Consider the following 27806-nt stretch of genomic DNA (forward strand, 5'->3'; position numbering starts at 1 on the left):
CACCCAGTCCATTTCTTATCACATTTAGCTTAATTCTATATTTGTATACCTGTTTATAAAACAATTTTTGACGAGGGAACTAATTTTATTAATAAATGTTCTAATTGGCATATAAAATTGTCGACATCGAGTGACCCTATCATCATCACCTCAAATGACAAAAAGGAAAAGATAGAAAGGCCAAAGCCAAGATACCAAAAACTTATAGAATGGATATAACCACCGAAATCAAACATCCTACAAGACTGTACTTCCCCTTAGCGCACTCAACAAGAATGCAATATGGTTGTACTTGGAAATAACCCCAGAATGCTCTTGAACTCAGTCTTTGACATAGCCTGTAATATCCCGAATTTTCACGGCCAGAGTTTATACTCATGCCTGAGAAAATCGGGTGTTAATAATGAATAAATTGGATGCTTTAAAAACCGCACTTTATTTATTATTATTATTATTTTTAGATTACATCTAGATACATTTATGAAGGTAACATTCATGAGAATAAAATCGACTGTATTGATTACTTCGTCAGAGTAAAAGAATTCAGTAAATAATCAAATGCCCTCTCAAATGGGAGCTTATTACATTTATCCAGTTCGCAGCGGAAGTATAAAACTAAATCATAAAACTATCTTCTTATTCTTTTAACATAATCTTCGATAGAGAAATTGTCCTCTAGGTCTTCAATCTGTACGTCACTTGCATCATCTATACGGTTGGATAGGGTTAACGCCCTACTCATAGTGATGGTTATCTTTTAAGATTTATAATAATTCAAGAGATTCATAAAAGTAATGTAAGGGTTCTGATACGTCCTGTACTCCCACTAATACGAGGGTATCAGCATGTGCAAACAACCTAAATGAGATATATGCCTAGCAAAGTGTGTGCGGTTCATCGTACATAGAGATCATTACAAAGTAGAATACGATTTATAGAAAACCTGGATCACCCTGCATTCTCACACTATGGAGATTCACCGGCATGTCTGACGCTACCGCAAATTTACGTGAACACCTCAAGGTGGCACAATACATGAGTCGGATGAATTACGTGACACGATTTGTTCATGGAGCGACTATTTGCGACATCCAATCCTGGAAGTGATGTAACACGTATTGCGAATTACTTACATCGATTTGTACACCACTACCCATGGAATCATGCATCGACCAAGAGGGTCTTTACCTAGAGCGCATTATGTCCATGATAAGATATTTGAATCACTAGTTGTGATACCTCTTAACACATCACTTGCACTTATATAAGGATAAATTGAATTATGGGGGTTTTGGAATATCAAGACACATGCCCAAGCCTTAAAGGTAAAATAGCACAAGACTAACATAATAAAGAGAAGAGTGACAATGACCAACTTAATAAAAAGGAGAGTAACAATTGCTAACTCAACAAAAAAGGAGAGTGGTGATGACCAACTCAATAAAGAGAAGAGTGACAAAGGCCAACTCAACAGAGAGATGAGTAGCGATGACTAACTTAACAAAATTGGTAAAGGCAAGGGCAAGGCTTGTATACATCGTCCCACATAAATTCATAAAGATTACTTGTAATTAACATCATATCATAATTCCCAAAATGGTAGACAAATGTTGATGATAAATTAAATAATTGCAGGAAGGGAAAATCATGAAAACATAGTATGTAAAAGGCAAGATAAAGCATATCAATGTAAATTACTATAAGCTTAAAGGAATAAAACCCTCACTTTGGAATTCGATCCCACTTTTAACATTGTTAGGTTTGCATTATTGTACTCCAACTCTAGCACAAATAATATGATTCATCTAGTTAGATTACGTGGTTGCATGTTTAGGTTAAATCTTTAGACCATTGGGGTAGGTTCAGAGTTACAATTTGAGATATTTTCACTTTATTTGAAGGTTTTCCATCAGAGTGAATTGTAAAGATCAGCCAACCATTAAAATCCATAGATTTGTGGTCCAACGAGTTTATGCTCTGAGTCGACTCAGTTCGACTTGCTGGATAAACTCTCTACTTAGTTTCGGATTCTAATCTTAATGTAATTTAGACGTAACAGAATGAAAATAGGGAATAGATTGCACGTGTGCCTTACCTGCCAGGACGGCTGGCCTAATTCACCCACTCGTTCCTGACTTGTCTCTTAGGATGCTGAACTTGGCTTGATCCTGGGTTAGAGTTTAATGACTCGGTGAGTCGCTTTGATAGTACCAGCACTTTACATGAATAATGCAGTATTTTCCTATCTCTTCCTTTCTTCTTCTCTTTCTTTTCCTGCTTCGCGTGGGAGAATCCTAAATGCAGGATTTGGACGTTTCTAATGATCTAGTGAATCGCTGGTTGAGCATGCAGCTCTCTCTCTCTCTCTCTCTCTCTCTCTTCTCTCGTTCTCTATTTCTCTCGCTCTTTCTCCTGGTATTGGAATGGGTAGCTGAATGGCGCACGTTGACTGCTCTCTCTCTCTCTCTGTCTCTCTCTCTTTCCCTCTTTCTCGTTTCTTTCTTTCTCCCGGTTTCACTGAATGCGTCTGAGGTGGAGATTTATAGAGTTTTTCTCGGTTTTTAGGAGGTTCCTGCGTAAGGTATGTTGGCAGTGTGATCAACGTCCGTTGTTTGGGAGTTCTTGGCTTCAGTTTTCGGGTAGGATACCTTCTCCTATCCAAGAGGTTGGTCGGCTCTTGGTCGGTTCTGCGTGCGGAAAGTCAAGGTGCGAACGAGCCTTTCGTGGCTTGCGCAGATCGTCCGGAAGTTCTTGCTATTTCTAGCAGGCCGGACTCCTCCAAACCTTTCTGGACTTTTTGGGATCTGATCGGATGTGGGGACCACATTCAATGGAAGGTTCAGATCCCCTGATCGCCCTTTGGTGGTGGGTCCCATCTTCGTCTGAGTTGCGGACTGTTTAAAACTTCCTTGCGCCGAAGCGTGAAAGAAGGAGATGATCTGGAGTAGTTGCATACGCTGTACGTGTAATGCATGATTCTTGTTTCACGCCTTACATAAGTGTGATGATGTGGGGTCCACTATGGTGTTTCCTCGAGAAATCCACTCCATTCATCAATTTTGTAAGGTCACGTTAGGCCATGAGCCAAAATATTGTGTTGATCCGAGTCTTGGGTGGGCCACACCATCAGCTAACGTGGGACTATATTAGCCGTTAAACATGTTATTGTGGAAATCAGTTACGTGCATTGCACGCAGATTTTTTTGGTTTCATGAATGACTGGGGCGAAGGTGGGGTCCACTGTGATGTTTAGTGAGTAATCCACTCCGTTCACCATGGCTGCAAGGTTATTTTACACTATGATCTTGAATATGAACCATATCTGAGCCTTGAGTGGCCCACACGTTGCAAAAACGTGTGAGTTTCATTCACGCTAAAAAAATCTGTGAAAGTGAAAAACGCATGCTGCATGTATATAAATTCTAAGCTTATAATTACAATCTTGCCATTCTCCATTGCCACGACTTGTGTCATTTGTTCCTCCTTATTGCGCCGTCCAAATGAGATGAAATTTCACCACTAATTGTTATTTTTCACGCTCTTTCTAACGCCTCAGTTTGGGCCCTGATCTCTCATGTATGACTAAGATGCTCTTTTAATGGTTAACATGCTTCATAATTTCAAAATAGCGTTTTTACACATCTAATTGTCACGTTGCCTTGTGGTTTGGATCTAAATCCTAAGATCTTCATAATGACTGAATTATCGTAATATTCGAGTGGCCCGTTTGGCGGATCCAAACATGATGGATGGTTAGATGACATGTTAAAAATAAGTAAACTTGATAGTTAGTATCCTAGTCATGTATCTAGGTGGTTGTACGATTAGTTTTGTAAATGGATGTACACGAGTGGGTTTTTGGAGCGATCAAGGGGTAGACCATGTACACCGTTAGATCCGAGTGACTTGTTCACATTAGTAAGTTCCTCAGATTGTAATTCTAATGGTGGGTTAAGCATATTCATATGGGGAGAACAGGATGGACGAATCAGAATCTCTATATGATAAGTGTACGGACGAATGTAGAGGTAAGTAGCTAGTTTACTATAATCGGGTGGTCCAAAATCAAAGTGGACGGTCATATGTCTCTATTTATCAGTGAATATTTGATTGAGCGGTTGGTTATGATGGACAGGTGAGGACACTTAAATATATGATGGTCTTGTCTTAAGATTAATGGTCGAATGGCTTGATCTAGGGATGAAGATTACTCCCAACGGTCAGATTCATGTTGGAGAATAGATGTAAGGTTAGGTTAGCTAGATTGATACCATACACATATACATGATAGGTTAAATCTTATGGTAACACTCGAGAACTTTCAATACTCAAGTATTGAAAAGTTTGAGGTGTTACATAGCCCACTCAGCAAGCATGCACTTCCTTGTACTTTTGATTCTTCTCATTGATTATGGTTGTACTTGGAAATAACCCTGGAATGCTCCTGAACTCAGTCTTTGACATAGCCCACTCAACAAGCGTGTACTTCCCCGTACCTTTGATTCTTCTCATTGATTAGGGAAAATATGTTTCTATTTAATAAAAGAAGAGTGTATTTCACTATACCTAATAAGACATGCATTGAATGTTAGCCAAAAATGTTTCTAGTTAGCTTTATTTGGTTATTGGTGTTTCTGTGTTTGCACATTACCTTCTCATCATCCTTCATTTTGTGATAAGCATTATTTTCTGTTACAGGTGCTTCTTGGTGATGCATTGTTTGGGCATAAGGAATTTCGGCGAGCATTGGTAACTTTTACGAAAAGTGATTAAGTTGTTTATTACGAAGACATCCTACACTGAATTCTGATGTCTAAATTTTCTCACCAGACTTATGTGGTGGAATTGATCACCCGAAATTGCTGGGTTGTTGGCACAAGGAGCTATTCTTCTGCTTATGCGTCCAAGCAACTTTAAGTCTAGGGAGAAATTTAAACATCATAGTTAGTGTAGGATGCTGTTGTACTCAGCAGTCGATGTTCTGTGAACATTCAGCAAACTCAGAATCCACAATCGTGTTTATGATAAATTTACCTGTTATCCCCTTTAGTAGTTTGGTTTGATGTTTGTGTTTTACTGGTCCTTCAATTTAACAATGTCAGAATTGTCTACAGTCTGTTTAATATTGATTGATATTCTCTGTTTGCTGACAGAATGCATACAAGCAAGCCTTGCAGCATTGCAAGATTATCCCGAAGCAAACAACCTCTAGAAGTTCGTTATCCACATCAAACAGGTCATCCTCTCCAAATTCTTTGAACATTTCAGCAATTAATGAAAATGAGGTAGTCTTCATCCTTCTTCTCTGCATAGTTCTCTTTGTTAGTCATCTTTTGACATTTCTATCTCTTTTAAACTTTTATATACATCCATAATGTACACGTTTCTTGTTTAATCTATTTATGCATCCATATGGCAGGTGAAATTCAAAATAACTCTTTGCCATTGTGCACTAAATGAGAACCGAGCTGCTCTTGCCGAGGTTTACCTTAACCTTTCTCATTAATACCCTCCTTTCCCTCTTAATCCTTGGCTGTAGATCTGACTGGGTACCTTCTTTTAATTTATTAATGTGATGTTTTGAACACTAGAAATGAATATATGCAAAAACTAGTTCAATCTTGTTTGGCTGTATTTTCTCCACAATTCAGTTTCTGAGGATTCTTTTCAAAACACGCCTCTTATTAGTGGCACATACATACAGTGTAACAGGAATACAGGACGGAGAAGAAAATATGGGGTCACACGGGCCATATGAATTGTTTACAATTTATGAGAAGACTTGGCAAAAAAAAAAAAGAAGTACTACACGGTTGAACCAGTTTGGACTGGCATACCTAGAAATCTGTTTTGAGCAGGGAACTATTCAAACCGTCCAGCCCAACTGGTCCGCATATTCAGGCTGTGCATTTTGCTTGGTTGGACTGGCTGTTTTCAACTGTTTTGGATAAAATTTAAGTTGATCCATGTCGGATTCAAACCCATAACCAGCTTTTTGCAAATTAAGCGCACTACCAACCATGCTACAGGCATTGAGTTGCCTAGTTCATATCATTACATATATTTATACATGTTGTGGGTCAAACCGGTTAGGCCGCCAGTGGACCTGCTTGGACTGAATCACGGTGAGTATGCTAACAAGTAAACTGATGTTGATAGAAAAGCAATGTTGCAAGTTCCCTGTAGTATTCTACCTAGGGAAGTTACTGGCATGTAGGCTTGCAAAGAAGGGTTATCTCTTGCTTATCTTCCTCTTGTTATTATCCACATCGTTAGTGGATCTTTGCAGCATTCAAACTCTTTTATTCTCTTTGAATAAAGCTCTTTATTGATAAAATGTTTAGAGATTCAAGAAAGAGATATTGATAGCATCTCAAGCAAGTTTCTGACAAACATAAGAAACCACTTGAAAATGCTTTGTACACTTTCTTTGAAGATTAGAAAAAAAATGCTTTGCATGTTAAAAAGAAGAAGAAATAACCTGGATCAGTCCAATATGAATAGTAAGCATCTATTTCTAGTGGTTTCATCTTTTCTTTCTTTTCTTCTTCTACTTTCATTGCTGGAATAAGTATGCTCATATTGTTCCATTCTACAGATGGAGGGAATACCCAGCAAAGTAAGAACTTTGCATATGAATCTGACCATGGGGAAGCTTTATCGGATTTCTAGGCATAATCGTGCTGCTATTTCCTGTTATAAAGATTGTCTGAGGTCAGTCAAGTGCATTGTTTGAATTGAAATTTTTTAAATTTGTAAAATTTGAGTATCTCAATTCTTAGTTTCTTCTACCAACCTGTTGCTGTATTGATCATATCCTATTAGGGATATGGATTTTCGAACATGCTCTGTATCAGCCCTGAATACTTACCATACAAATAGCACTCTGCACACAAGCATGCATGCGCTCCCTTGTGCTGACCCTCTTCCATGCATGTGATTAAAAATATTTGTGCTTGTGCTGATCATTTGACTTCTCTCAAGTCACATTGCTTCAAGATCATAAGTATTTTGGATCTTACTTTATCAGACCAACTTTTGACTGTGTTAACCATATTACAAGTGACACGTTCATCAAAAAAAAAAAAAGAAAAAAAAAGAAGTGACACGTTCATCATACCACTCTAATTCATATGTTCATTGTACCACTCTTTTTCATATGTTCATCATACCAATTCCTTTGGTCGAGCAATGGCGACTATTTGCTCATTACATGGGATCTACAGTGTAAGTGGACCTGATCTTTTCATATCAATGAAATCTGTGTCAGACACCTCATTTCCATATCCAAATTTCCACTTGCGTCTGTCTGAGTAATAAGTTTCCACATGCAAAATGTGGCTACAATGTTTTCCTTCCAATTACTCGGAGTTATGGCATTGCTAACTGGTAATTGCAAGCGGGTGTTCTGGGTTGTTACATTTTGATGAGCATTGTTACGGTACACTACACTTTTTGGTAGAACCATCTTTCTGTGTTCCTTCTGAGTGCTCTCACCTTATCAGCCTGCTTATTTGTTCCAATAAAGCTCAGATCATCTGTCACTTCTTTTTGCCACATCCATAGGCATGTATGCTTGAATTGCATCTTACTCCAAGACCAGTCTTTTCCATCTGCAAGCACCTTATCTTATATCCATGGTTTTTATGTATCCCTTTGTTGTAGGGACTGCTGTGTTACATGCAAGTTATTGAATAATGGTATTGGTGGCCATATCAGCAGGGCCCAAGAAGGATACCATGTGGGGTGTATCGGCCAAAATTTTTAGCACAAAAAAATCTTGAAAATAATAATGGGAAAATAGGAAAAAATGTAAAACATTAGAATCTGTAATTTTTCTTCTTCTTTGTTGTTGTTGTGTTTTTAACATGTATTCAAAGGTGTATTGGATCATTCTTTGAAAGGAATGCTGTTTGTCAACTTGGCTTATTGAACAATTAACCACTTGCTCTAAAAGCTCGAACTGATAGAGCATGGCGAATTAATCCCTTTATCTCAAAGCCCAGGCCCCAAATCCGTGGGTTAGGTCCTCGGCCGAACCCTCCTCGTGGGCCTCAAATCCATGGGTTCCGTCCCCTCGTGGGCCCCAAATCTATGAGCTCCGCCTCACACAAGTCACCCACCTCACATGAGCCCAAAATCCATGGGTTATGTGGGCCGCCCACCCCGAGTGTTCCCCTGCATCCCATAGGCCACCCCACTCAAGCCTGGTGTAAAAATGCCCCCGTATTAATCACCCTCGGTGAGGAGTCTTGAACATGAGACATCTCGCTCTGATACCAATTTGATGCAGGACAATTAACCACTTGCTCTAAAAGCTCGAATTGATAGAGCGTGGAGAATTAATCCCTTTATCTCATAGCCCAGGCCCTAAATCCATGGGTTAGGTCCTCGGCCGAACCCTCCTTGTGGGCCCCAAATCCATGGGTTCCGTCCTGTAACATCCCGAATTTTCACGGCCAGAGTTTATCCTCGTTCTCGAGAAAACAATGTGTTAATAATTGAATGAATTGGATGCTTTAAAAATCGCACCATTTTTTTTTTTTTTTTTTCATTTAGATCACATCCAGTCAGATTCATGAAGGTAGCCATTCACGAGAATAAAATTGACTGTATTTATTATTTCATCAAAGTAAGAGAATTCAATAAATTATCAAATGCTCTCTCAATGGGAGCTTATTACATTATCGAGTTCATAACGAAAATATAAAACTAAATCATAAAATTATCTTCTTGTTTATTCAGTATAATCTTCCATAGTGAGATGGTCCTCTAGGTTTTCAATCAGTACATCACCTGCATCTTTTGTACGGTTGGAGATGGTCAACGCCGTACTCATAGTGATGATTATCCTTTAAGATTTACAATAATTCAAGAGATTCATAAAAGTAATGTAAGGGTTTTGATACGTCATGTATTCCACTATTACGAGATGTATCAGTATGCGCAAATAACCTACATGAGATGCATGCCTAGCAAAGTGTGTGCGGCTCATCATACGTAGTGATCATGACAATGTAGAATATGATTCATAGAAAACCTAACTGGACCTGCATCCCATAACTACGGATATTCGCCGGTGTGTCCAACTCTACTGTGGATTTACGTGAACACCTCGAGGCGGCACAACACATGAGTTGGATGAATTATGTGACACGATTTGTTCATGAAGCAACTATTTGCAGCATCCAATCCCGGAAGTGATGTAACACACATTGCAAATTACTTACATCGATTTGTGCACCACTATCCAAAACCCATGGAATTACGTGACGACTAAGATGGTCTTTACCTAGAGTGCATTACGTCCATGATATAATAATTGAATTACTAGTTGTGATACCTTCGACACATCACTTGCATCAAAACGAATGTAAACTGAATCATGAGAGTTCTAGAATATCAAGATACATGCCTAAGCCTTAAAGGTAAATAGCTCAAGGCTAGTAAAGTAAGGAGGAGAGTATCAATGGCTAACTCACAAAGAGGAGAGTGGCAATGACCAATTCAACAAAGAGGAGAGTAGCAATGGCTAACTCAACAAAGAGGAGAGTAGCAATGACTAACTCAATAATAAGGAGAGTGGCAATGGCCAACTCAATAAAGAGAAGAGTAGCAAGGGCTAGCTCAACAAATTGGTAAAGGCAAGGGCAAGGCTTGTATCCATCGCCCCACATAATGATACGCACAATTAAGCTCAGGCCTTAACCATCATTCCCAAAAGATAAATAATTATTGGTGGTAAATAGAACAATTGCAAGAGGAGAATTATAATAGCATGATAACAGGGCATATAAAAGGCGGAATAAAATATATCAACTTAAATCAAGGCAAGCTTAAAGGAATCTCTCACATAAATTCAGAAAGGTCATGTATAATTAACATCACACCTTAACCATTATTCCCAATGGATAAATAATTGGTGGTGGTAAACTAAATATTTGTAGGGAGTATTCAAAGCTTGTGAGGGAACATAATAAATCATACCAACTCAAATTAATATAAGCTTAAAGGAATCCCTCACCTTAGCCTTAGATTTAAACCCTAGGTAGATATCCATATAGGAAAGCTTTTACATGAAAAGCTTCTACATGAATCACGACATCGCTTGAGCAAGAGGGAGACACCATACATATGGAGAAGGAAGAGAGTGTTTAGGCTTCTCATTCTCATTTTCCTTCTCTCTTTTTCTTTCCTTCTCTCTCTCTCTCTCTCTCTCTCTCTCTCTCTCCCCTCCTTGGGTGTAGGGGGAATGGGCGTGTGAGTGGAGAGAGGGGACGCACACTCCTTTTATAAAGGTGTGTTTCCCATCCCACTTGGATTAGGTTTCTCCAATTTGCCATTTTCTGACAATCTTTCTTTATATCTAATTTGTCCATTGTGTCAGGGTCGTCGAATAGAGTCGGGGTATATAATTTTCTTGGTGATCCGAAATTTAGATTGGCCAATCTTGAAAATTCTCATAACGGGTGCCAAAACGAACTTGATCTCAATTAACGGTCCACACTTAATGATCAGGGCCCAATTTTGGGGGAAATGTGTGGTCAGGATGGGCAAACGGCTGGACAAAATTTAGTGGTTGATTGATGGTGGAAAACATCTAAATCTAAAATTTTACCTTTTGTACCAAAAGGAAGGTACTGACTTCAACCTTCAATGGTGTAGGATCATAGATCGAGGCCTAAATTTTGTATATCCTTATAGTCATATGAGAACAGAGTGTGGTCCAAATTTGAGTTGCGATGGACGGAAGGAAGTGGTTAAATCAGAAGATTCAGATTTATAAGGAGTTGGTATGCCTTGACAGGATAACTTCTCGCCTAAGGAAAAGCTTACCAAAGTGGGGTCTTCATATTTTACACTTGGTTCATATGATGGGCAATCTAAGTCGTTCATATGAAGGAAAATATCCTACTACGATTACCCACGAGGTTTCTTCACTCGATGGACACCAAAATCAACGGTTAAGGGGTTGATTTGTCAATTTGGTCACTTTTATAATGATCTAAGGGCTGAAATTTGATATGTATAGTTAATTAATGATACCTAGGCATGGTATAAAATTTCACATCAAACGGATCGTGGGAACCATGTGATCTAAAATTAATGGGTCTAGGTTAATGACATTTTCGTAATTATTGCTGGGAAATCTAATGGTTCTACATGGTTATAGGCACATTTCTAAGTAATTCTTATAAAAGAACTTATATCTAAATCATTATGAATAAGGAATTATTTACCAAACTAATTAAGGGAATGTACATATATCAACCAACATAATGGATGGTTAGATGACATGTTAAAAATAGAAGACTTGATGGTTGGTACTCTAACAATGTATATAAGTATATTTACGATCAGTTTTGTAAATGGAAGACCACAAGGTGGGTATCTGGAGTGATTAGGGGGTAAAACGTGTGTATCATTAGATTTGAGTATCTTGTTCACATGTGTAAGTTTCTTAGATTGTAGTTTTGATGGTGGGTTAAGCATATTCATAGGTGATGAACAAGATGAATGGATCAGAATTTCAACTTGATGTGTGTACGAGCGGATGTAGAGATCAAGTAGCTAATTTACTATGATCGGATGGTCTAGAATCAAGGTGGACGGTTAGATGTCTCTATCTAGCAGTGCATATTTGACTGAGCGGTTGACTATGATAGACAAGTGAGAATATTTGAGTATATAATAATCCTATCTTAAAATCAATGGTTAGATTGCTTGATCTATGGATGGAGATTATTCCCAACGATCAGATTCGTGTTGGAAAATAGATATAAGGTTAGGATAGCTAGATTGGCATCGTACATACGTACATAATAAGTTAAATTTCATGGTAACACTTGAGAACTTTCAATACTTGGGTATTGAAAAGTTCGGGGTGTTACAACCTTGTGGGCCCAAATCCATGAGCTCCACCTCACACGGCTCTCAAATCCATGGGTTATGTGGGCCACCCACCCCAAGTGTGCCCTTGCATCCTAGAGGCCACCCCACTCGAGCCCGATGTGAAAATGCCCTCGCATTAGAAAGTCAACCAAATAGGCCCTAATTGAACAAAAATCAAGCATGATTTAGGGCCCATTACATTTAGATACAACAAAAACACTATGAAAAAAAGAAGAAAAGAAGTGATGGTTTACCCCTTCTTTTGGTATTTCCCTAAGCAGTCCATTTCATTTTGATTTGTTGAATACCACTCAAATCCTTGTTTTGGTCCTTAAAAAGGGCCTTTGATTTAGTCTAACATTAAAATGAAGAAAGAAGTGGAAAACATGAGAAAATCTGAAACTAAAAATTTCAAAACGGGCCTTTGTGGTAGTGCGGGCCTGTGTTTGCTGTAATGACCATGTATGGCCCATTCTTTTCCCTTTAATGGACTGGCTCAACTCCATAACACGTAACGGGGTGACTGATACCTTTTTGTGATACGGCTGTAACAATAAGTGATATTCAAAATGATGCTTCCATGAGATGAACTTGACTATGGCTGAGGTCTAGACCTTAGATTTTTCTTTATCTGCACCATGCTTTCTGCAATGATTTTTTTTTGTTCACTAGTTCTGATTTTGTATTCAGCATGGCTTTCCAGTTCCATAGATAAGTAAGTAGTGCATTGTTATTAATGTGTATGGTCTTGTTGGGGTGGGGTCAGTCTTTCATTGGTCCTTTATACACACACACACACACACACACACACACACACACGCAGAGCATTCCTTTCATAGTGTTTTGACCCTTTCTTTTTTTTAGTGTGCACCGTAGGTTGTAAGGGTTTCTTTTCACATGTTAGCTTGCTAACAGTGTTTAGACCATTCACTCCTTGGCATCCTTGTCACAGGCATTGCCCTTATGTTTTGGAGGCCATTACAGCTTTGGCTGAATTAGGGGTTTCTGCCAAAGATATTATTTCCTTGTTTCCTCAGGTTTGCAAATTGAAACACTTTTAATGTACCTGATTTGTATGTTGTTCTTAATATTTTATTTCTCCTAAGATCTCATGTAATGATTGCTAAATGCACTGCAATCTAGTCCTATGTTGCATAATTTGCTTCACAAAAAGATAAACTGTGAGTCAGTTTGAAGCAAGCCAATATGCAGTTCGGTTCACGTTGTTTCACGGAATCCTACCAAATTTTAAGAACCTAATACACCAAGAGTAAGGTACCTTTCCCCCCCCTTTTTTTCTTCAAAAGATACCTTTCCCTATTACCTAGATTCTGCATGCTTTAGTTACTTGCTATTTCCTAATTTATAGCAAACATTAGATCTTATACGTGCCATATAGTAACCTATTTATTTTGTCATAAATTCTAAGATAGCCCATAGTCGAATCTGAAGAGGATGCTGCGTCGTGGCTTTTTCATAGCATGGGTCATGTGTTTATACCTGCCATTAATAATGTCACCCTTTGTCAACCAGTAATACATTGTGGGACTGTGTCATGATGAGGTTTCTGGCGCAGTCCTCAACTGGATCGACTGTTGACTAGTTCAAGACGTGGCAACTAAGGGAAACATGATGATCTGTAAGTGTCGATGTGAGGCTTACATGTATCTGGATAGATTTGGAGATGAGATTGGCAAACAACTCCATGACAATCCTCACAACCCAATGAAAACAATAGGTCTGTGACGCAGGTAGGGCTGTCAACGGGCCGGTCCTGGGCCTGGGCCTAGGCCTAGCAAATGCACAATTTTGAATAGGCCTGAACCAAACAGTTCCAAATCCAGGCCTTAGACAACCCTAGGCCCAGACTGTTGACTGCCCTATCAACAGGGATCAAATTGAACTCCATGACAATTCTTGCAACCCAATGAAAACAGTAGGTCTGTGACGCAGGTAGGGCTGTCAACAGGCCGGGCCTAGGCCTAGCAAATGCACGATTTTGAATAGGCCTGAACCAAACAGTTCAAAATCCAGGCCTTATACAACACTAGGCCCGGACTGTCGACGGCCCTATCAACAGCGATCAAATTGAATTCCACACGTGTGCCAGAAACCAAGCGAGATAAACTCAAACATGAGAGAAAAATAATAAACTCTTTTGTAAAAGTCAATTGATTACATATTTAGGGATTTGAGACAGATTTCTTCACCTAGAAGAAAACTAAAAGAGGAGAAAATCTCTCCGATGGCTAGGAGTCTAAGATATCTCTACCAAATCCAACAAACTATTTCTAATATAGGTAAGAAAAAATAGAGATTACCGTGTACCATTCATGGGCCTCGACATATCACATGTGAGATCCATGCTTGAAGATGCTCTATCTCATGTCCAGCCTATTAAAGCTTGAGATTAGCTCGTGGGCGATGCTTCTCCGATCTAGACTCCTTCAATTGAGATATTTTCAGCATATGAATTTCTTTCTAGTGTTTGAGAAGTGAGTTTTGATTTTTTTATATATATATATATATATATATATATATATATATGTTAATAGCCGATTTCTTCTGAGTACTGGAAATGGTTGATCTTATATACCTATCGTTATATTTCATTGGCATCTTGTTTAATTGTAGTTTTTCCTCCTTTTAAAATTTGGGGTTTAGTGACATCATTAATTGATACTTTCAGACACCAAATAGAGGTGGAAGACCTCCCTCTGATCATTTGGACACCGGGCGTTGGCTCCAGGTAAGAACAAGATGCATTTCAACATTTTTTCCCCTTTCACATACTGTGGCCTACACATAAGCTTGTGATGTTTCCTAGCATTATCAATAATGCTTTTCTACTTGTTACATGTGACATTGCTAGCATATCTACTTCTCAACACTACTTTGGAAGTTGATGAAACCATTGCTGCATGTGTGGTATTATTCTAAGAATATGTCGAAGTGTTCTTGATGATTTGATACTCTCTCAATAGAATTTGGCTAAAAATTGCAATAATTTCCTTAATGATAATTACTTTTTTTTTTTTTTGAGAGATAAAAAGGTGTGATGACAATACCCATTGGATTATGAGGGTTTGAGTCTGATACTTGTTTTTAAAAGGTCAAAGAGTCGGAGATGACTCTAAAATCCATTATTGGAGGACATTTGGTAACAATGGACCTCTTCACTCCTTGTTTCAGGACCTTTGTTGGGTTACTATGGCTAAGGTGTGATGGTCTGGCAGTGTCGCTTGCACTGGGGCGATCAATTAGTGAGGTTTTCCTCTCTTAGGAGCAATATAAGACGAGGACATCAAAAATCTTGCAAGCCTCCTAGAAATCCTCTAAGGAGTCTTTATCTTGAGGGAGAGGGGCAAGGTGGATTTGTATTTGGGATGTGGTCGGTGTATCCTTTGTTTAATCTTTCTTTTGTTAGCTTGCAGGTGGTGGTAGGAAGGGAACCCCATCATCTAGCATGTGGTCTATTCTGGTGCTACATAAAGTTTTGGTTTTCTATTGGGTGATAGGGCTTGACAAAGTTTTGACATTCAACCATTTGAGGAACGGGTGAGAATTGCCACAAATGGTTTTTTCTTTTTTGAAGAGTGACGGAATTTTATTAGAAAAAGCCCACCAAAGCACAAGCTAAGCCGGTATAGAATACAACCCAAGCGAATTACATCCCAAAAAAAGATAAAAGGTTACAAATACTCACTTCTTCCGCTTGAGATGCCCATCCCGCCACCTCCACTTTAGTCTTTCTCACCACATCCTTAAAGGATCCACTCTTATTGCTAAAACATTGACTATTCCTTTCACCCTATATGACCCACCAGACAACAATGAGGATAAGACACCATATTGCCTTGCCTTCCTTCCCAACCCTACCACCCCGCCAGGTCCATAGAAGGTCTTTGACAAAGACGGCATCACCCACTAAATGCTAAATAGGGCAAGAAAGTGCTCCCACACCTACGAGTAAAGGATCAGTGGTTGAAGAGGTGATCGATTATCTCGGCCTTAATAATGCATAACACATAGATGTTGGGGAGAACTAAAGCTTTCTTTTGAAGATTATCTCTAGTCAACGCCCTTTTTCTTCCCACCAACCAGATGATGGGGAGAACCAAAATGGTTATTCTTTTCATTATAATTGATTTTAAATACTCATAGGATGTTGAAGTTTGAGTATGATACTTATGTTAAGAAGGTTAAAGAGTTGGAGACGGCTCTAAAATCCGTTATTAGAAGATATTTGGTAACAATAGACCTCTCAATTCCTTGTTTCGAGAACTTTATTGGGTGAATAGGGCTAAAGGTGTGATGTTCTGGCAGCGCCACGCCCACAAGGGGCAATCAATTACTGAGGTGTCACTCTCTTAAGAGAAATATAAGGTGAGGGGATTAAAAATCTTTCGAGCCTCCTAAAAATCCTCCAAGGGGAGTCTTTATCCCAAGGGAGAGAAGAGCAAGGTGGATTTGTATTTGGGATCTAGTGGGTGTATCCTTGGTTAAATATTTCTTTAGTTAGTTTGTAGGTGGTGGTAGGAAGGGAACTCCATCTAGTGCGTGGTCTATTCTAGTGATGTCTTGAGTTTTGGTTTACTATCTGGTGGTGGGGCTTGACAAAGTTTTGATCATAAACCATTTGAGCAACGCGTATAGAATTGCGACAAAATGATGCACCATTTTAGAGATGCTGAATCTTTGACCACCTCTTCATCCACTGTCCTTTCGCTATAGCAGTTTGGTCGAGCTCTTCGTTCATTTGGGGTGGCCAAGGCTATGCCTAACATGGTTGCTGGTTTGTTTGAAGCTCGGAGGATTCACTCTTGCTTTAAAGAAGTAGATCCTATGGTTTCTTTTCTTGCCTTTGTGTTACTTAAGGTATACTTCGAAGAATGTACTAATAGTAGTGCAGAACATTTATGAACAAGGATGTGATGGAAGTGAGGTGGTAGAGAGAAGTTGAAATCAAATTCTTTTGGTTATAGTTCTCAAGGAGTTTTTGGGCATCTAGAGGGACAACCTTAAGAGGAGTCGGTTGGAGCTTTGTGGATGTGCTTGTTTGCTTGGGGATGGAATGCATCATTCACAAATGATCAACAAGTTTGCATACAAATTTCCCCTTTGGAGGGTTTTATTAATTTGTGAGAACACGTACATTGTAGGACATGACATAACACTACGCATAGTTTAAGACCCTATACAAAGGCAACTTAGTAATGTTATGAGTTCCAAGTGTGTAATTATGTGTCTTTTAGCATTTCCTGAAGTTTCATTGAAAATTCTATCATTTTCTAGGGTGTAATAGGGCTCTATTGTTTATCAAGGAATGGGTTCCTTGAGTTTGTTCTAGTGGGGGCTTTTTATGCAGTCTTTTTTAAAGATTTGGGTCTCTCTGGGGTGTTGGTTCTTGAGTTTGTTTTTCTTTCTTTTTTGTTGTTGTTTGTTGTTATTTTCTAGTTTCCCTTGGCCTTTGGCCCCAATAATATTGATTCATCTTGAACATGTGTCACGTGGAGAACTTCATCCTTCTATGCGAATCTCATCCTTCTCAAGCGAACGACCTTTGAATAGCTATCACATGGTTTGAAGTGGTACCAAGATTATTAGTTAACCTTCACAAGTCAGAGGTGTTGGGTATAGGCTTAGCCAGTGAGGAGTAGGGGCATCTAGCGAGGATGTTCGGGTGTAGGAATGGGTCATTCCCTACCACGTATTTGGGCCTTCCTTTGTATAGGGAAGGTGAAAAAGAGCTATGGGAGCCAATTATTGAATGATTTGAAAAGAGAATATTGATATGGAAGAGCAAAACATTATCTTTGGGTGGCAGGATAACTCTTATAAAAACGGTGCTTTTGAATCTCTCGTTATATTATATGTCTCTTTTCAAGTACCTAAAAGGGGGATAGAGAAGTTGGAGAATCTTAGAAGGAATTTCCTTTGGCAAGGAGGGGAGGCAAAAAAGAAATTTCACATGATGAAATGGGTTGATTTGTGTAGGTTGAAGGAGGGGGGAGTGGGGATTAGGAGTTTGGGCCTCATGAATGAGGCTATCTTGGGTAAATGGATTTGGAGATTTGGTGTGGAGGAAGGGGGCTTATGGAAGGAGCTTATTGCTAGAAAATTCAAGGTGGATAGAGAGGGCTGGTGAAAGTCCCATCGTATATGGGGGCGGGAGTATGGATATCCATCATATCACTAAAAAATAAGGTGCTTAATGGGGTGGGGGATGGGTGAACTAGTGGCTCTCTTAAATCTCTTCTCAGGTATATCCAGTGTTTGAAATATCAATATCGCATTACGTATCACATTCTTGGAATACAAATACGTATTGGTTATCGCACAGGATATATCGTTTGTATCAGGTAATTTATCGTACTTTTTGGAAAACATGTGGAAACATTGGAAAAATGGTTGAATTTTTCAATGAAACTTTAGAGATTGTTAAAAAAGACCTTCATACACACCTTTAAATCATAAAATCTCGAAAAAGAAGTACACATGATAGGTTTCCTTTGTATAAGGTCCTAAGATATGCATTGTTTGACTGAACTAATGCAACTGCATTCAAATTGAATGCATAATATTTAGAGTGCATGATGATCATTTCATCAAACACTTCTAAATACTTAGAAATTATTCTCAATTGAGAGCTGATTGAAGGGAAATTTCGAAAAAAAAATTAATATTTTAATAATTTTTGATTGAAAAATGATTTTTATTTTTGAAAATTGACAAGGACTTAACAAATCAGTATATCGGCCCTCATACATGCTTGATTCCATGTTTGGAGTGCAACATTGCAAGCAATTTGGGAGAAATTGGAAAAATTTTCCAAATCGGACCACCTAAACTAAAAATTTGAAATTAGAGTGTATGTGATCATTTCATCAAATACTTTGGAAATTGGTCTCAATTGACAGCTAGTTGAAGGAAAATTTTGAAAAAAACATGGAGAACATGAAGAACCAATGGATGTCGAAATCAAAGCTTCAACTCCATGATTTTTCATGCAAAACATGAAGAGCCAATGGATTTGTAAGTATTTGACACTGATTTAATATAATTTCAACAAAAAAGGGATCGGAAATTGAAAATGTTCACCGGCTCAAACATGTGGGATGTATTAGCATTACCTGTGCGTTTCGTATCGCATAGGTGGGATACAAGGTATGTTGGCCAATATCGTCAATATTTAAAACATTGGGTATATCTCTTTTGGATGAAGTTGACTCTTTGCGTTGGTTGAAGGCAAAGTTGGGGAAATTTTTAGTTATATCTCCTTTTTCCATGTAGTTTGGGGGCTCCGGCATAGGTCCTAAAGCACTTACATTTCACGTATGGTCCTATGGAGCCTCCTCTAAGGTGGCGGCGTTTGCGTGGCTCTCTTGTTGGAATAGGGTTTTGAGTTTTGACCATTGACAACTCTAGGAAAAGGGGTCTAGTTATTGTTAATGCTTGTCCTTTATGTTGGCATGAAGAGGAGTTAGTGAATCACCTTTTCCTAGATTGCTTGTTTGCTAGGGAAGTATGGATTAGCTTCTTCGAACTCTTTGGGGTTCTTTGTGTCATGCCGAGCTCGGTTGATGCTTTCTTTACACAGTGGCATGCGGGTAGCTGTGGCTCTTTTGAAATTGAGGTTTGGAGGATTTCCCTCCTTGCTGGCTTATGGGTGATTTGGAAGGAACGGGATAATAGATGCTTTCGGGATATATCAAGCTATCCAAGGGGAGTGTTTCTTCGAGCTAAATCACATGTGATAGAATGGGCAGCTCTCGTAAGTTCAAGGATTCCAGGCTGTCAGGTTGTAGCTTTTTTGGGCCATGTGCTAGCCTCAGCACTGTTGGATGTTTTTCTTTTTCAGCTGTATTCGTTCGGCTTTGCCGTTTGTTTGATAAATTGTCATCCTTCAAAAAAAAAAAAATGCCGTTTATTTGATAAATTGTCATCCTTCAAAAAAAAGAAAAAAAGGAAAAAGAAAAAACATTTACTCATCTTTCAAAAAAAATAAAATCCATCATTTTCTCAATGCTTCCCTAGTGTTTCCCTCACACTGTGATATATTCGCTGATGCAATATCAATATGTTTCCAAATCCCAAGGGTGCAATACATGCCTCTATACTGAAACTGCAAACACTGCACTAACCCTTTGTCACATCTCTTGGGGAAAACCTTTGATTAAAAGGGAAAACCAAATATAGAACACTAGTGCTACTGTGGGTGTGAGTAGTGCAGATTGGATCGAGGTGGTGAACCTTGGAGGTCTGCAAATAGGATCGAAGAAGCGTGAGATTTGTTCCACATGTCATATGGTCTTCACTCATATTTTGAGGAAAGGCTTTTTGGGGCTAGATGGTAGCACTCTTACTCCGGTGGTAGCACTCTTAGGAGTTTCAACACCAGGTTGAGGGTTTGAGAACCCATAGGTGGTGAAATCCCACTATGGCGTGAGTGTGTGATGGGGGGGGGGGGGGGGGGGGATGGTGGGGGTGTTAAAAAAAAGGGGTGCTAGACTTGTATGTATCGGAAGCCTTTGGTTTAATACTGTTTTTTTTTTTTTTTTCCTTAAATCACTAAAATTATTGATAGCAATGAATTTCTTTTTCAGCTAAGTTCAAGAGAAATGTTCTGCCCACTTAAAATTTCTCTTGACCGAGCGCTTCACTGTAGTAGCATTTTTTAATGGCTTACTCATGACCTTCTTTTGTAGTTTTGTGATACATTTGGACCAAGATGTGCCTTGGAGCAATTACGATTATTTTCTTTGAACATATAAGAATATAGTGGTTTTCATGTTTCTGTTTCCCATGTGCGCTTCACTGTAGTAGCATTTTTTAATGGCTTACTCATGACCATCTTTTGTAGTTTTGTGATACATTTGGACCAAGATGTGCCTTGGAGCAATTACGATTATTTTCTTTGAACATATAAGAATATAGTGGTTTTCATGTTTCTGTTTCCCATGTGCTTTGGGGTTTGAGAGCAATCTTTCATTCTAGCCCTCTTCTTTCACTATTTGAGTTGCATTAGTGCTTTTTAAGCCACAAGTATATCTAAACCACTTGGATAGCTTCTTTATGTTTGCTTTCTTGGATCTATTGAATCTTGTTAAATGACAAATCAGGCTAACTAGGTTTTTCTCCCAATCATTGCTTCTTGTATTTGGGCTGAGTATATCAGTCAAGTTTAGGTATTGCATCATGTCATGCTGACCTAAGACACTAGATATGACGTTGATTGCTGCAAAACGATGTTCCTACTTCCAAGTCAGACCCTATTTTCTTATATCACACAGCACAGCAGTGTGTTAAATGGAGGCTGCAACGTGTAGTGTTAGACTTAGATGTTTCCATCCATGCTGTCTTTATTTGTATTATGATGTTTATATACCTTTATTATTCATGAGATCTGTTTTTGTGTATTATCCGTCAAATTCTATATCATGAATAGACTACACTGTAAATGAGTGTCAGGGGAAGTTGGGAATTAATTTATACATGTTTTTAGTGCTGCGGAATTATTTTATACATGTTTTTATTGCTGTATGTGTATGCCCATGTCTAAGTGGGCCTGGTTTGCTAACTCTAGCGGTAACACCAACCTGGATATTTGTTGTTCAGGAGGGAGGCTTCTAGTCTGTCTACAAATTCAGTAGGCCTTTATGTAGGTGGGGACATCTAGGATGGTCCATACAGTTCTATTGACTGAGGATTACCTGCACAGTACGGTCAGTGTTCCTAGTTTGAGATGTCCCCATGGTTCTGAGTAAATGTAGGTGACTCGCAGCCCTCCCTTGTATCACATACCATGGTGACTCGTAGTGCTCCTTCCCTCACGATCTCGTCGACACACTTAATTTGTACCAATGATACCCATTGCCTGAAATTTGAAACTTTTATGATTGGGTTATGTTCTTCAAGAGCTTCACAGTACAGTAGGGCGTGGTTTGCTTTATGGATCAAATTTGCTGTCATCATTATGTTTATGGTTAATATGAAAAGTAAATTGATATCTGAGTCCACCCTGATTTATTTGCTTCCAACCATTTTCCATTTTGGGAATTGGAAAGTGCAGTATTTTGATTTCCAAAATGGAAAATAGGTTTAAGAAAATCAGTCAAGTTGGATGTAAATAGTGGCTCCCTAGAAGATATTATGCACTACAAGTGTCAATATTTTTTGGGTCTTTCCTTCCCCTTTTGAATAGTTTGTAGTTTGACATGCCTTTTCTATGTTGGTGGTGCTGATGCCTTTTTTGGGTTTTCCTCATGTATGCAGCGGTATGTTGAGGCTCAGTGTTTTGTTGCTTCAAATGATTACAAAGGTATACCAAGTGCTTCAGTTACTATGTCAGGAATTGATCCAGATAGTTTTCGGTCCATGAGAACCAGTTGCTGCATCATTATGTTTGTTTCTGCAAAAGCAAATGCTGCTTTTCCTCAAGAGTTGCAAACTTGCAATATAATTGTAGTTCATTTGATAGCTATACCAATTTGCTTTCAATGCTATTGTTTTTTTTTTTTTCCCCGTGAAATATTGAAAGTTTAGTTCAGGAATGCAGAAACAAAACGGAGATACTTTGTTGTAACGTCCAAAAACTGACCTAGTGCTCACAACATAGAAATTATTCTGCTTATCTCTGAACCATACGTGATTAACTAACTTGTTGATTGTAATCAGCCTATGTAACAGACTACTAGATAGAACTTGATTGTAATCAACCTGTACGATAGTCTAACATGATTAGCTGGGATAAGGCTTAGATGATGATGACGGGAAAACATGATTAACTGATGAATCTTACGATGTTAAAAAGGAAGTTATGCAAGTCTTCATTTTTGATGCTTTGCAGAAACTGACTTTGCTAGTCTTTATGATTTTGGTATTGTAATAGACTTTGTATATTTCTTGAACTATATGGTATCAGAGAATGTTTTTTGGTTTTTCCTTGAAAAAATTGTAAGATTTTCTCACATTCCTCCAAAGATTTGCATTCAGTATGGAATAAATTGTGGTTATGTTGTCGTCTATCTTCACATTGTTTAGTGAAGATGTATTAAATTTTTTTCAAAGATATGTTGATTGATATGAGAATGATAGCATTGCAATCACCAGATGTCTTTTATTCAAATTGTACTGTATTGCTAGTTCATTTTGTTTTTGAAAGAATTCACAAACATCTTTATGTTGGTTACTACTGCATATTACTTTCAGATCAATTGATATTTGGTCATTGGATAATTGTTTGTCTGTACACAGAAACTATCTTACCTATCTTTCAAAAAAATAAAAAAAAGAAAGAAAAATAAGAAGCAAGCATTTTGTGTTAATTAATCACATCATCAGTTTTATTGGCTTGTCATTTGCTTAAGTTACCAAATTGTACTCATGTCCGTTGATGTTTGGTTCATGTTCAAGACCTAACTCTGAAATGTCAGTTCCACGGCATGTGTTTTTTTTATGCACTTGGTTGTAGAATTATATGCACTGTCTTAGTAAGTTATTTCCATAACAATAGAAGTTTTATGGTCCTTTACAAACATTTGGTTAGGGATGATGCAGGTGGTCTGGATCTCTTCTCTGAACTCCTACAACGCTTTCCAAGTAATGCGCACATATTATTGGAAATGGCTAAGGTTAGTGATATTTGTCTGTGAACAAGGGTTCCTTTTTCAAACATGTAATTGCTGCATGCTTCTTTTTCATCCTGTTGTCATTTACCTCAAATGTACGTACTTTCACAATTATGGCTACATATTCTTTAAATTTTGGCATTGTGTGAAAGATTTTTATTATTATATTATTTTTTATATCTATATCAAAGCCAGCCTTTATTATTATTATTATTTTAAAGTAACGGGAATATATTGAAAGCGGGAAAAAGGATACAAACAGGACTGCTGAGATAGCAGAAAAGCGAAAGCAGAAAAGGGAAACTATAAGCCTAAAAAGAGAAAATCAAAGCCAGATAGGACAGGCACATTCGAAGCCCATTCAATTAGAAGTTTTTTATTGCTTTCGATCCCACAGTCAGAGCCGATGCGTGAGCGTTGTTGAAACATCTATCATTTCTCTTTCCAGACAGCCCACCAGATGGCCACAATTGCCATTTTCCAAACCTTGGATTTCACCTTTCCCAGCTTGAAACCGTTCCAGTAAGCAAGAAGAGAGGAAGCAGAAGAGGGGATACAGCCAGCAACGCTGAAGCGAGAGAGAATCCTGACGAATCTGAGAGACGAGCGGGCAGTGAACAAGGAGATGATCGACTAATCACGGCAGTCAAAGCCAGCCTGTTGACTGCTGTGATTAGTGATTACTTTCATTGTCGAAAGGAGTCTTAGCATGCATGTACAAGACCATAGTAATCTCACTATTGGGAAAGTCTAGGACATAAAAAAGGATGACACTAGTCCTCTAGGGGTGTATATCCATTGAGGATGGCTTCTCTTCTGTTGCTACAGAAACAAAGCCACTGTCTTTTTCAGAACATCTCACAACTTGGCTCCATATTATGGTGATGGTCCACTCTTCCAAAGCCTATATGGCTTGAGTTCCCCTCATAAAAGCCTTCTGTATTTCTTTATTTCTAATTTATTTATAATTTTTTTTTTTTTTTTTTTTTTTAAATTTTAAAATCGGGGGGGAGGGGGGTTGTTTGTCAAGCTTGCAAAGCCTGCTCTCCTTAGCGAATGGCCATGATCGAGGATGAATGACCGGCATCCACTCTGGTATTATGTGAAAACCGGTAGGCTTGTATTCTGGTGCTGATTTTCTTTAACTTAAAATCCTTTTCAAGTCTGTTGGCATGTCTTTATGACTGAAACAGGGAAGAGGTTAACTTGAACTAATCATATAAGCAAGTCATGAAAAAAACTTACGTTAAAATAAGCACTCATGAACAATGCAGTAGACAATGGTGTTCGATGTTCATACTTTCACGCCTACACATGTATAATCCTGATGCTAAATATGTCATAAGGTTCTTCATCGCAATCTTTCAACTAGGGTACTTTCAATTAGATGGAAATATTTCACCATATCATTCTTTCATCTACCAAGGATAGTACCTTAGTATGAAATGGTGAAACAGGATTCATAAAGCTGATCCTAAATAGTTGGGACAAGGATATGAAGTGATATATATATATATATATATATATATATATATATATATATATATATATATATATATATATATATATATATATATATTTTAAAATTTTAAATCTGAATGTTGTTTGTGAAGGTTGAAGCCATTATCGGGAGAATCAACGAAGCAATTATGAATTTTGAAAAGGTATGTCAATAGGTTATGCAATTACGTAGATGTAGTTAATAATCTATCCCTTCAATATATTCTCTTTTTGATGTTTAAGATCTGGTACAGGCTCGTGCTATCGATCCATACATTGTTACATACATGGATGAGTATGCAATGCTTCTAAAGGCGAAGTCTGATCACTCGAAGCTAAACAAGTTGGTGCATGATTTGCTGAACATTGATCCTGCAAGGGCAGAAGTCTTTGGAGCTTTATCTGTATTATGGGAAAGGAAAGATGAAAGGCAGGCTTTAGCTTATGCGGAGAAGGTTACTTTTCTCAATTAAAAAGTACCCCAAACATTTTTTTTTTTTTTGAGGTTTGCTCAGATCCATCCTCTGGCTGTTGGATTTTTTCTTCTTCTTTTTTTCTTTCAATGACCCAAACCATTTATTTGATTGGCCTCCTCTTGGATGGGGGATGCTTCCCCCCCCCTCGCAAACCGAAAATAAATAAATCCTCAGATTGAATATTTCTACCTTTTGCTTGTACAAAGGTTATGGTGACCATTCATATTCAAAGCATAAGAGCCAAATTGTCAGAGGGTTCAAATAATCCAATTGAGAGCTTTTATTTGTTGACTTTCCACCATAGAGAGCGAGAATCGTCATTAAACGGTTTGGATCATTGGGAGATGGCTCAGATTCAAAGGCTAAAGTCCTGATGTATTTATTGCAATACGTTAGGATGTATTTGAGCAACCCTCTTTATTTTTATCTCAAAAATGACTTACTGGATAGGTGATTTCCCTTGCAAGCAGAGCCTTCGAATTGATGATAGGCATATATCAGGTCATATAATGAAGGTATTGAAGTAAGCTTATTTGTAGATGGACATTGATCAATTCATTTTATTGAAATAATGAGGCAATTTCTTCTAGTCCGTGTTTCAAAATTTTATTTTATTTTATTTTTGTATTTGCCTTGCATCTCATAGACTACTGGGTTTTTTCACTCTTTCAGGGTAACCTGTATTTATCAATGAACCGACCAGATGCGGCTGTGACGGCGTTCAGGGCAGCTCATGAATTAAGGCCTGATCTTCGCTCGTACCAAGGTGTGTTTCCAAAGGGCCAATGATAACAGAGTAGTTAGATTTTCTGGATAGATTTATCGAGTACACATTACATCTGTTTCACTTAAATCCACTTTGGAGGAATCATCAGGTCATTATGCATCAGGTCGTCTACCGTCCTGATTTGCCCAGCTCATACATGTGGGGCCCATGTTAACCCAGTGTACGGGAATGTCATGGGGAGGCCACTGCATTACAATCTGTCTACTCGAGGCATGAGTTGACAGGAATCTCCCAAGTTAAAAAATCCCAACCTTTTGATCAGTGGACTAGAGATAGACAGTAAAGAGAAAAAATTTCGAAGTCCAAAAAAAGGTCTATGATTGGATGGCTAAGTCCTCTTGTTTGGAAGATTTTAATTGCACCCCTCAACTGATGGTGTGGCCTATTAGATTAATGTTCTGGATCACTGACTGAACACTGGGCCCACCTTTATGGATTGGTATCATCAGGACATTTTATACATCCTGACGCATCCGGACCCAATAACTCTCTACTTAAAACCTTCCCATGTTTCTGTACACAGTACGCTATTCAATGATTGGGACCTTGTGATGGTTGCAGGTCTAGTTCGCTCTTATTTGGCACTTTCTAAAACCAAAGAGGCTTTGTATGCTGCTCGAGAGGCAATGAAGTCCATGCCTCTGTCTGCAAAGGCTCTTAAATTAGTCGGTGATGTGCATGCTATTAATTCTGGTGGGAGAGAGAAGGTAAGCTTGAAGTAAACTCAGCGGTTAGTGATATGGTTTACCAAGAGCAGCTATTCCTGTTAGGGCCTGTTTGGATGGTGGGAAAAGAAAAGAAAAGAAAATTGTAATGTTTATCCAATGATGTTTTCCCAAGATTTCCATGAGCACTATTGAAACCCTGATTCCCATGGATTTAATTTTTGGGGGGTCTTGTTTGGATGGTAAGTGGAAATCTCATAAAGTTCTCGCAATGGTCAGCTTGGTCATATCTTGTGCTTGAGAATTTGACTATGGTGTCTGTATGCTTGCCTTTTGGAAATCCAATATTTTCTTTGCTATTCAAATATGGTGAAACGTCCCATCATGGGATAAATTATCCATTTTCTTTTTTCTTTTCTTGTCTTTTGGCCACCATCCAAAGGGTCTGTCAATGTGGATGCCACTAAGCTAGTAGTCTCTTTATGTTTTTCTTGTCATTGTTTTGGAGAAAGCTTTAAATATTATGTGGATTTCGTTGCTCTAAAGCTAGTCAATTTAACCTGGTTACAGGCGAGGAGGTTCTATGAATCAGCTCTCCGTACAGAACCCGGTTACCTTGGAGCTGCTTTAGCCTTGGCTGAGCTCCATGTTGTTGATGGCCGAAATGGAGATGCTGTGTCGCTCCTTGAGAGATATCTCAAAGATTGGGCAGATGACTCTCTCCATATCAAGTTGGCACAAGTATTCGCAGCAACGAATATGCTGTCAGAGGCCCTGTCACATTACCAGTCCGCACTCAGGTATGTCTAGTAGATTCTTTGATTTTCTTTTTCTGTTTCCTTTTCTATTGAGTGAA

At 38.4% G+C, this 27806-nt stretch overlaps 1 protein-coding gene across 2 annotated transcripts in view; it reads left to right on the forward strand.

The window, feature by feature from the left end:
- Window positions 1-27806, forward strand: part of LOC131230906 (anaphase-promoting complex subunit 7) — a 39924-nt gene that overhangs the window by 6998 nt on the left and 5120 nt on the right. Inside the window, exons 3-16 of one of the 2 annotated variants that reach the window (XM_058226926.1) lie at window positions 4699-4749; window positions 5154-5285; window positions 5420-5482; window positions 6599-6714; window positions 12845-12929; window positions 14582-14641; window positions 22168-22213; window positions 23452-23525; window positions 25136-25186; window positions 25277-25477; window positions 25969-26013; window positions 26171-26264; window positions 26847-26992; window positions 27521-27750. In XM_058226926.1, the coding sequence (XP_058082909.1) occupies window positions 4699-4749; window positions 5154-5285; window positions 5420-5482; window positions 6599-6714; window positions 12845-12929; window positions 14582-14641; window positions 22168-22213; window positions 23452-23525; window positions 25136-25186; window positions 25277-25477; window positions 25969-26013; window positions 26171-26264; window positions 26847-26992; window positions 27521-27750 (1394 nt within the window). The remainder of the gene's footprint in view (window positions 1-4698; window positions 4750-5153; window positions 5286-5419; window positions 5483-6598; window positions 6715-12844; window positions 12930-14581; window positions 14642-22167; window positions 22214-23451; window positions 23526-25135; window positions 25187-25276; window positions 25478-25968; window positions 26014-26170; window positions 26265-26846; window positions 26993-27520; window positions 27751-27806) is intronic. The other variant, XM_058226927.1, reaches the window with a different exon arrangement.

This window comes from Magnolia sinica, chromosome 17 (assembly GCF_029962835.1).
Source record: "Magnolia sinica isolate HGM2019 chromosome 17, MsV1, whole genome shotgun sequence".
Taxonomy (NCBI): domain Eukaryota; kingdom Viridiplantae; phylum Streptophyta; class Magnoliopsida; order Magnoliales; family Magnoliaceae; genus Magnolia; species Magnolia sinica.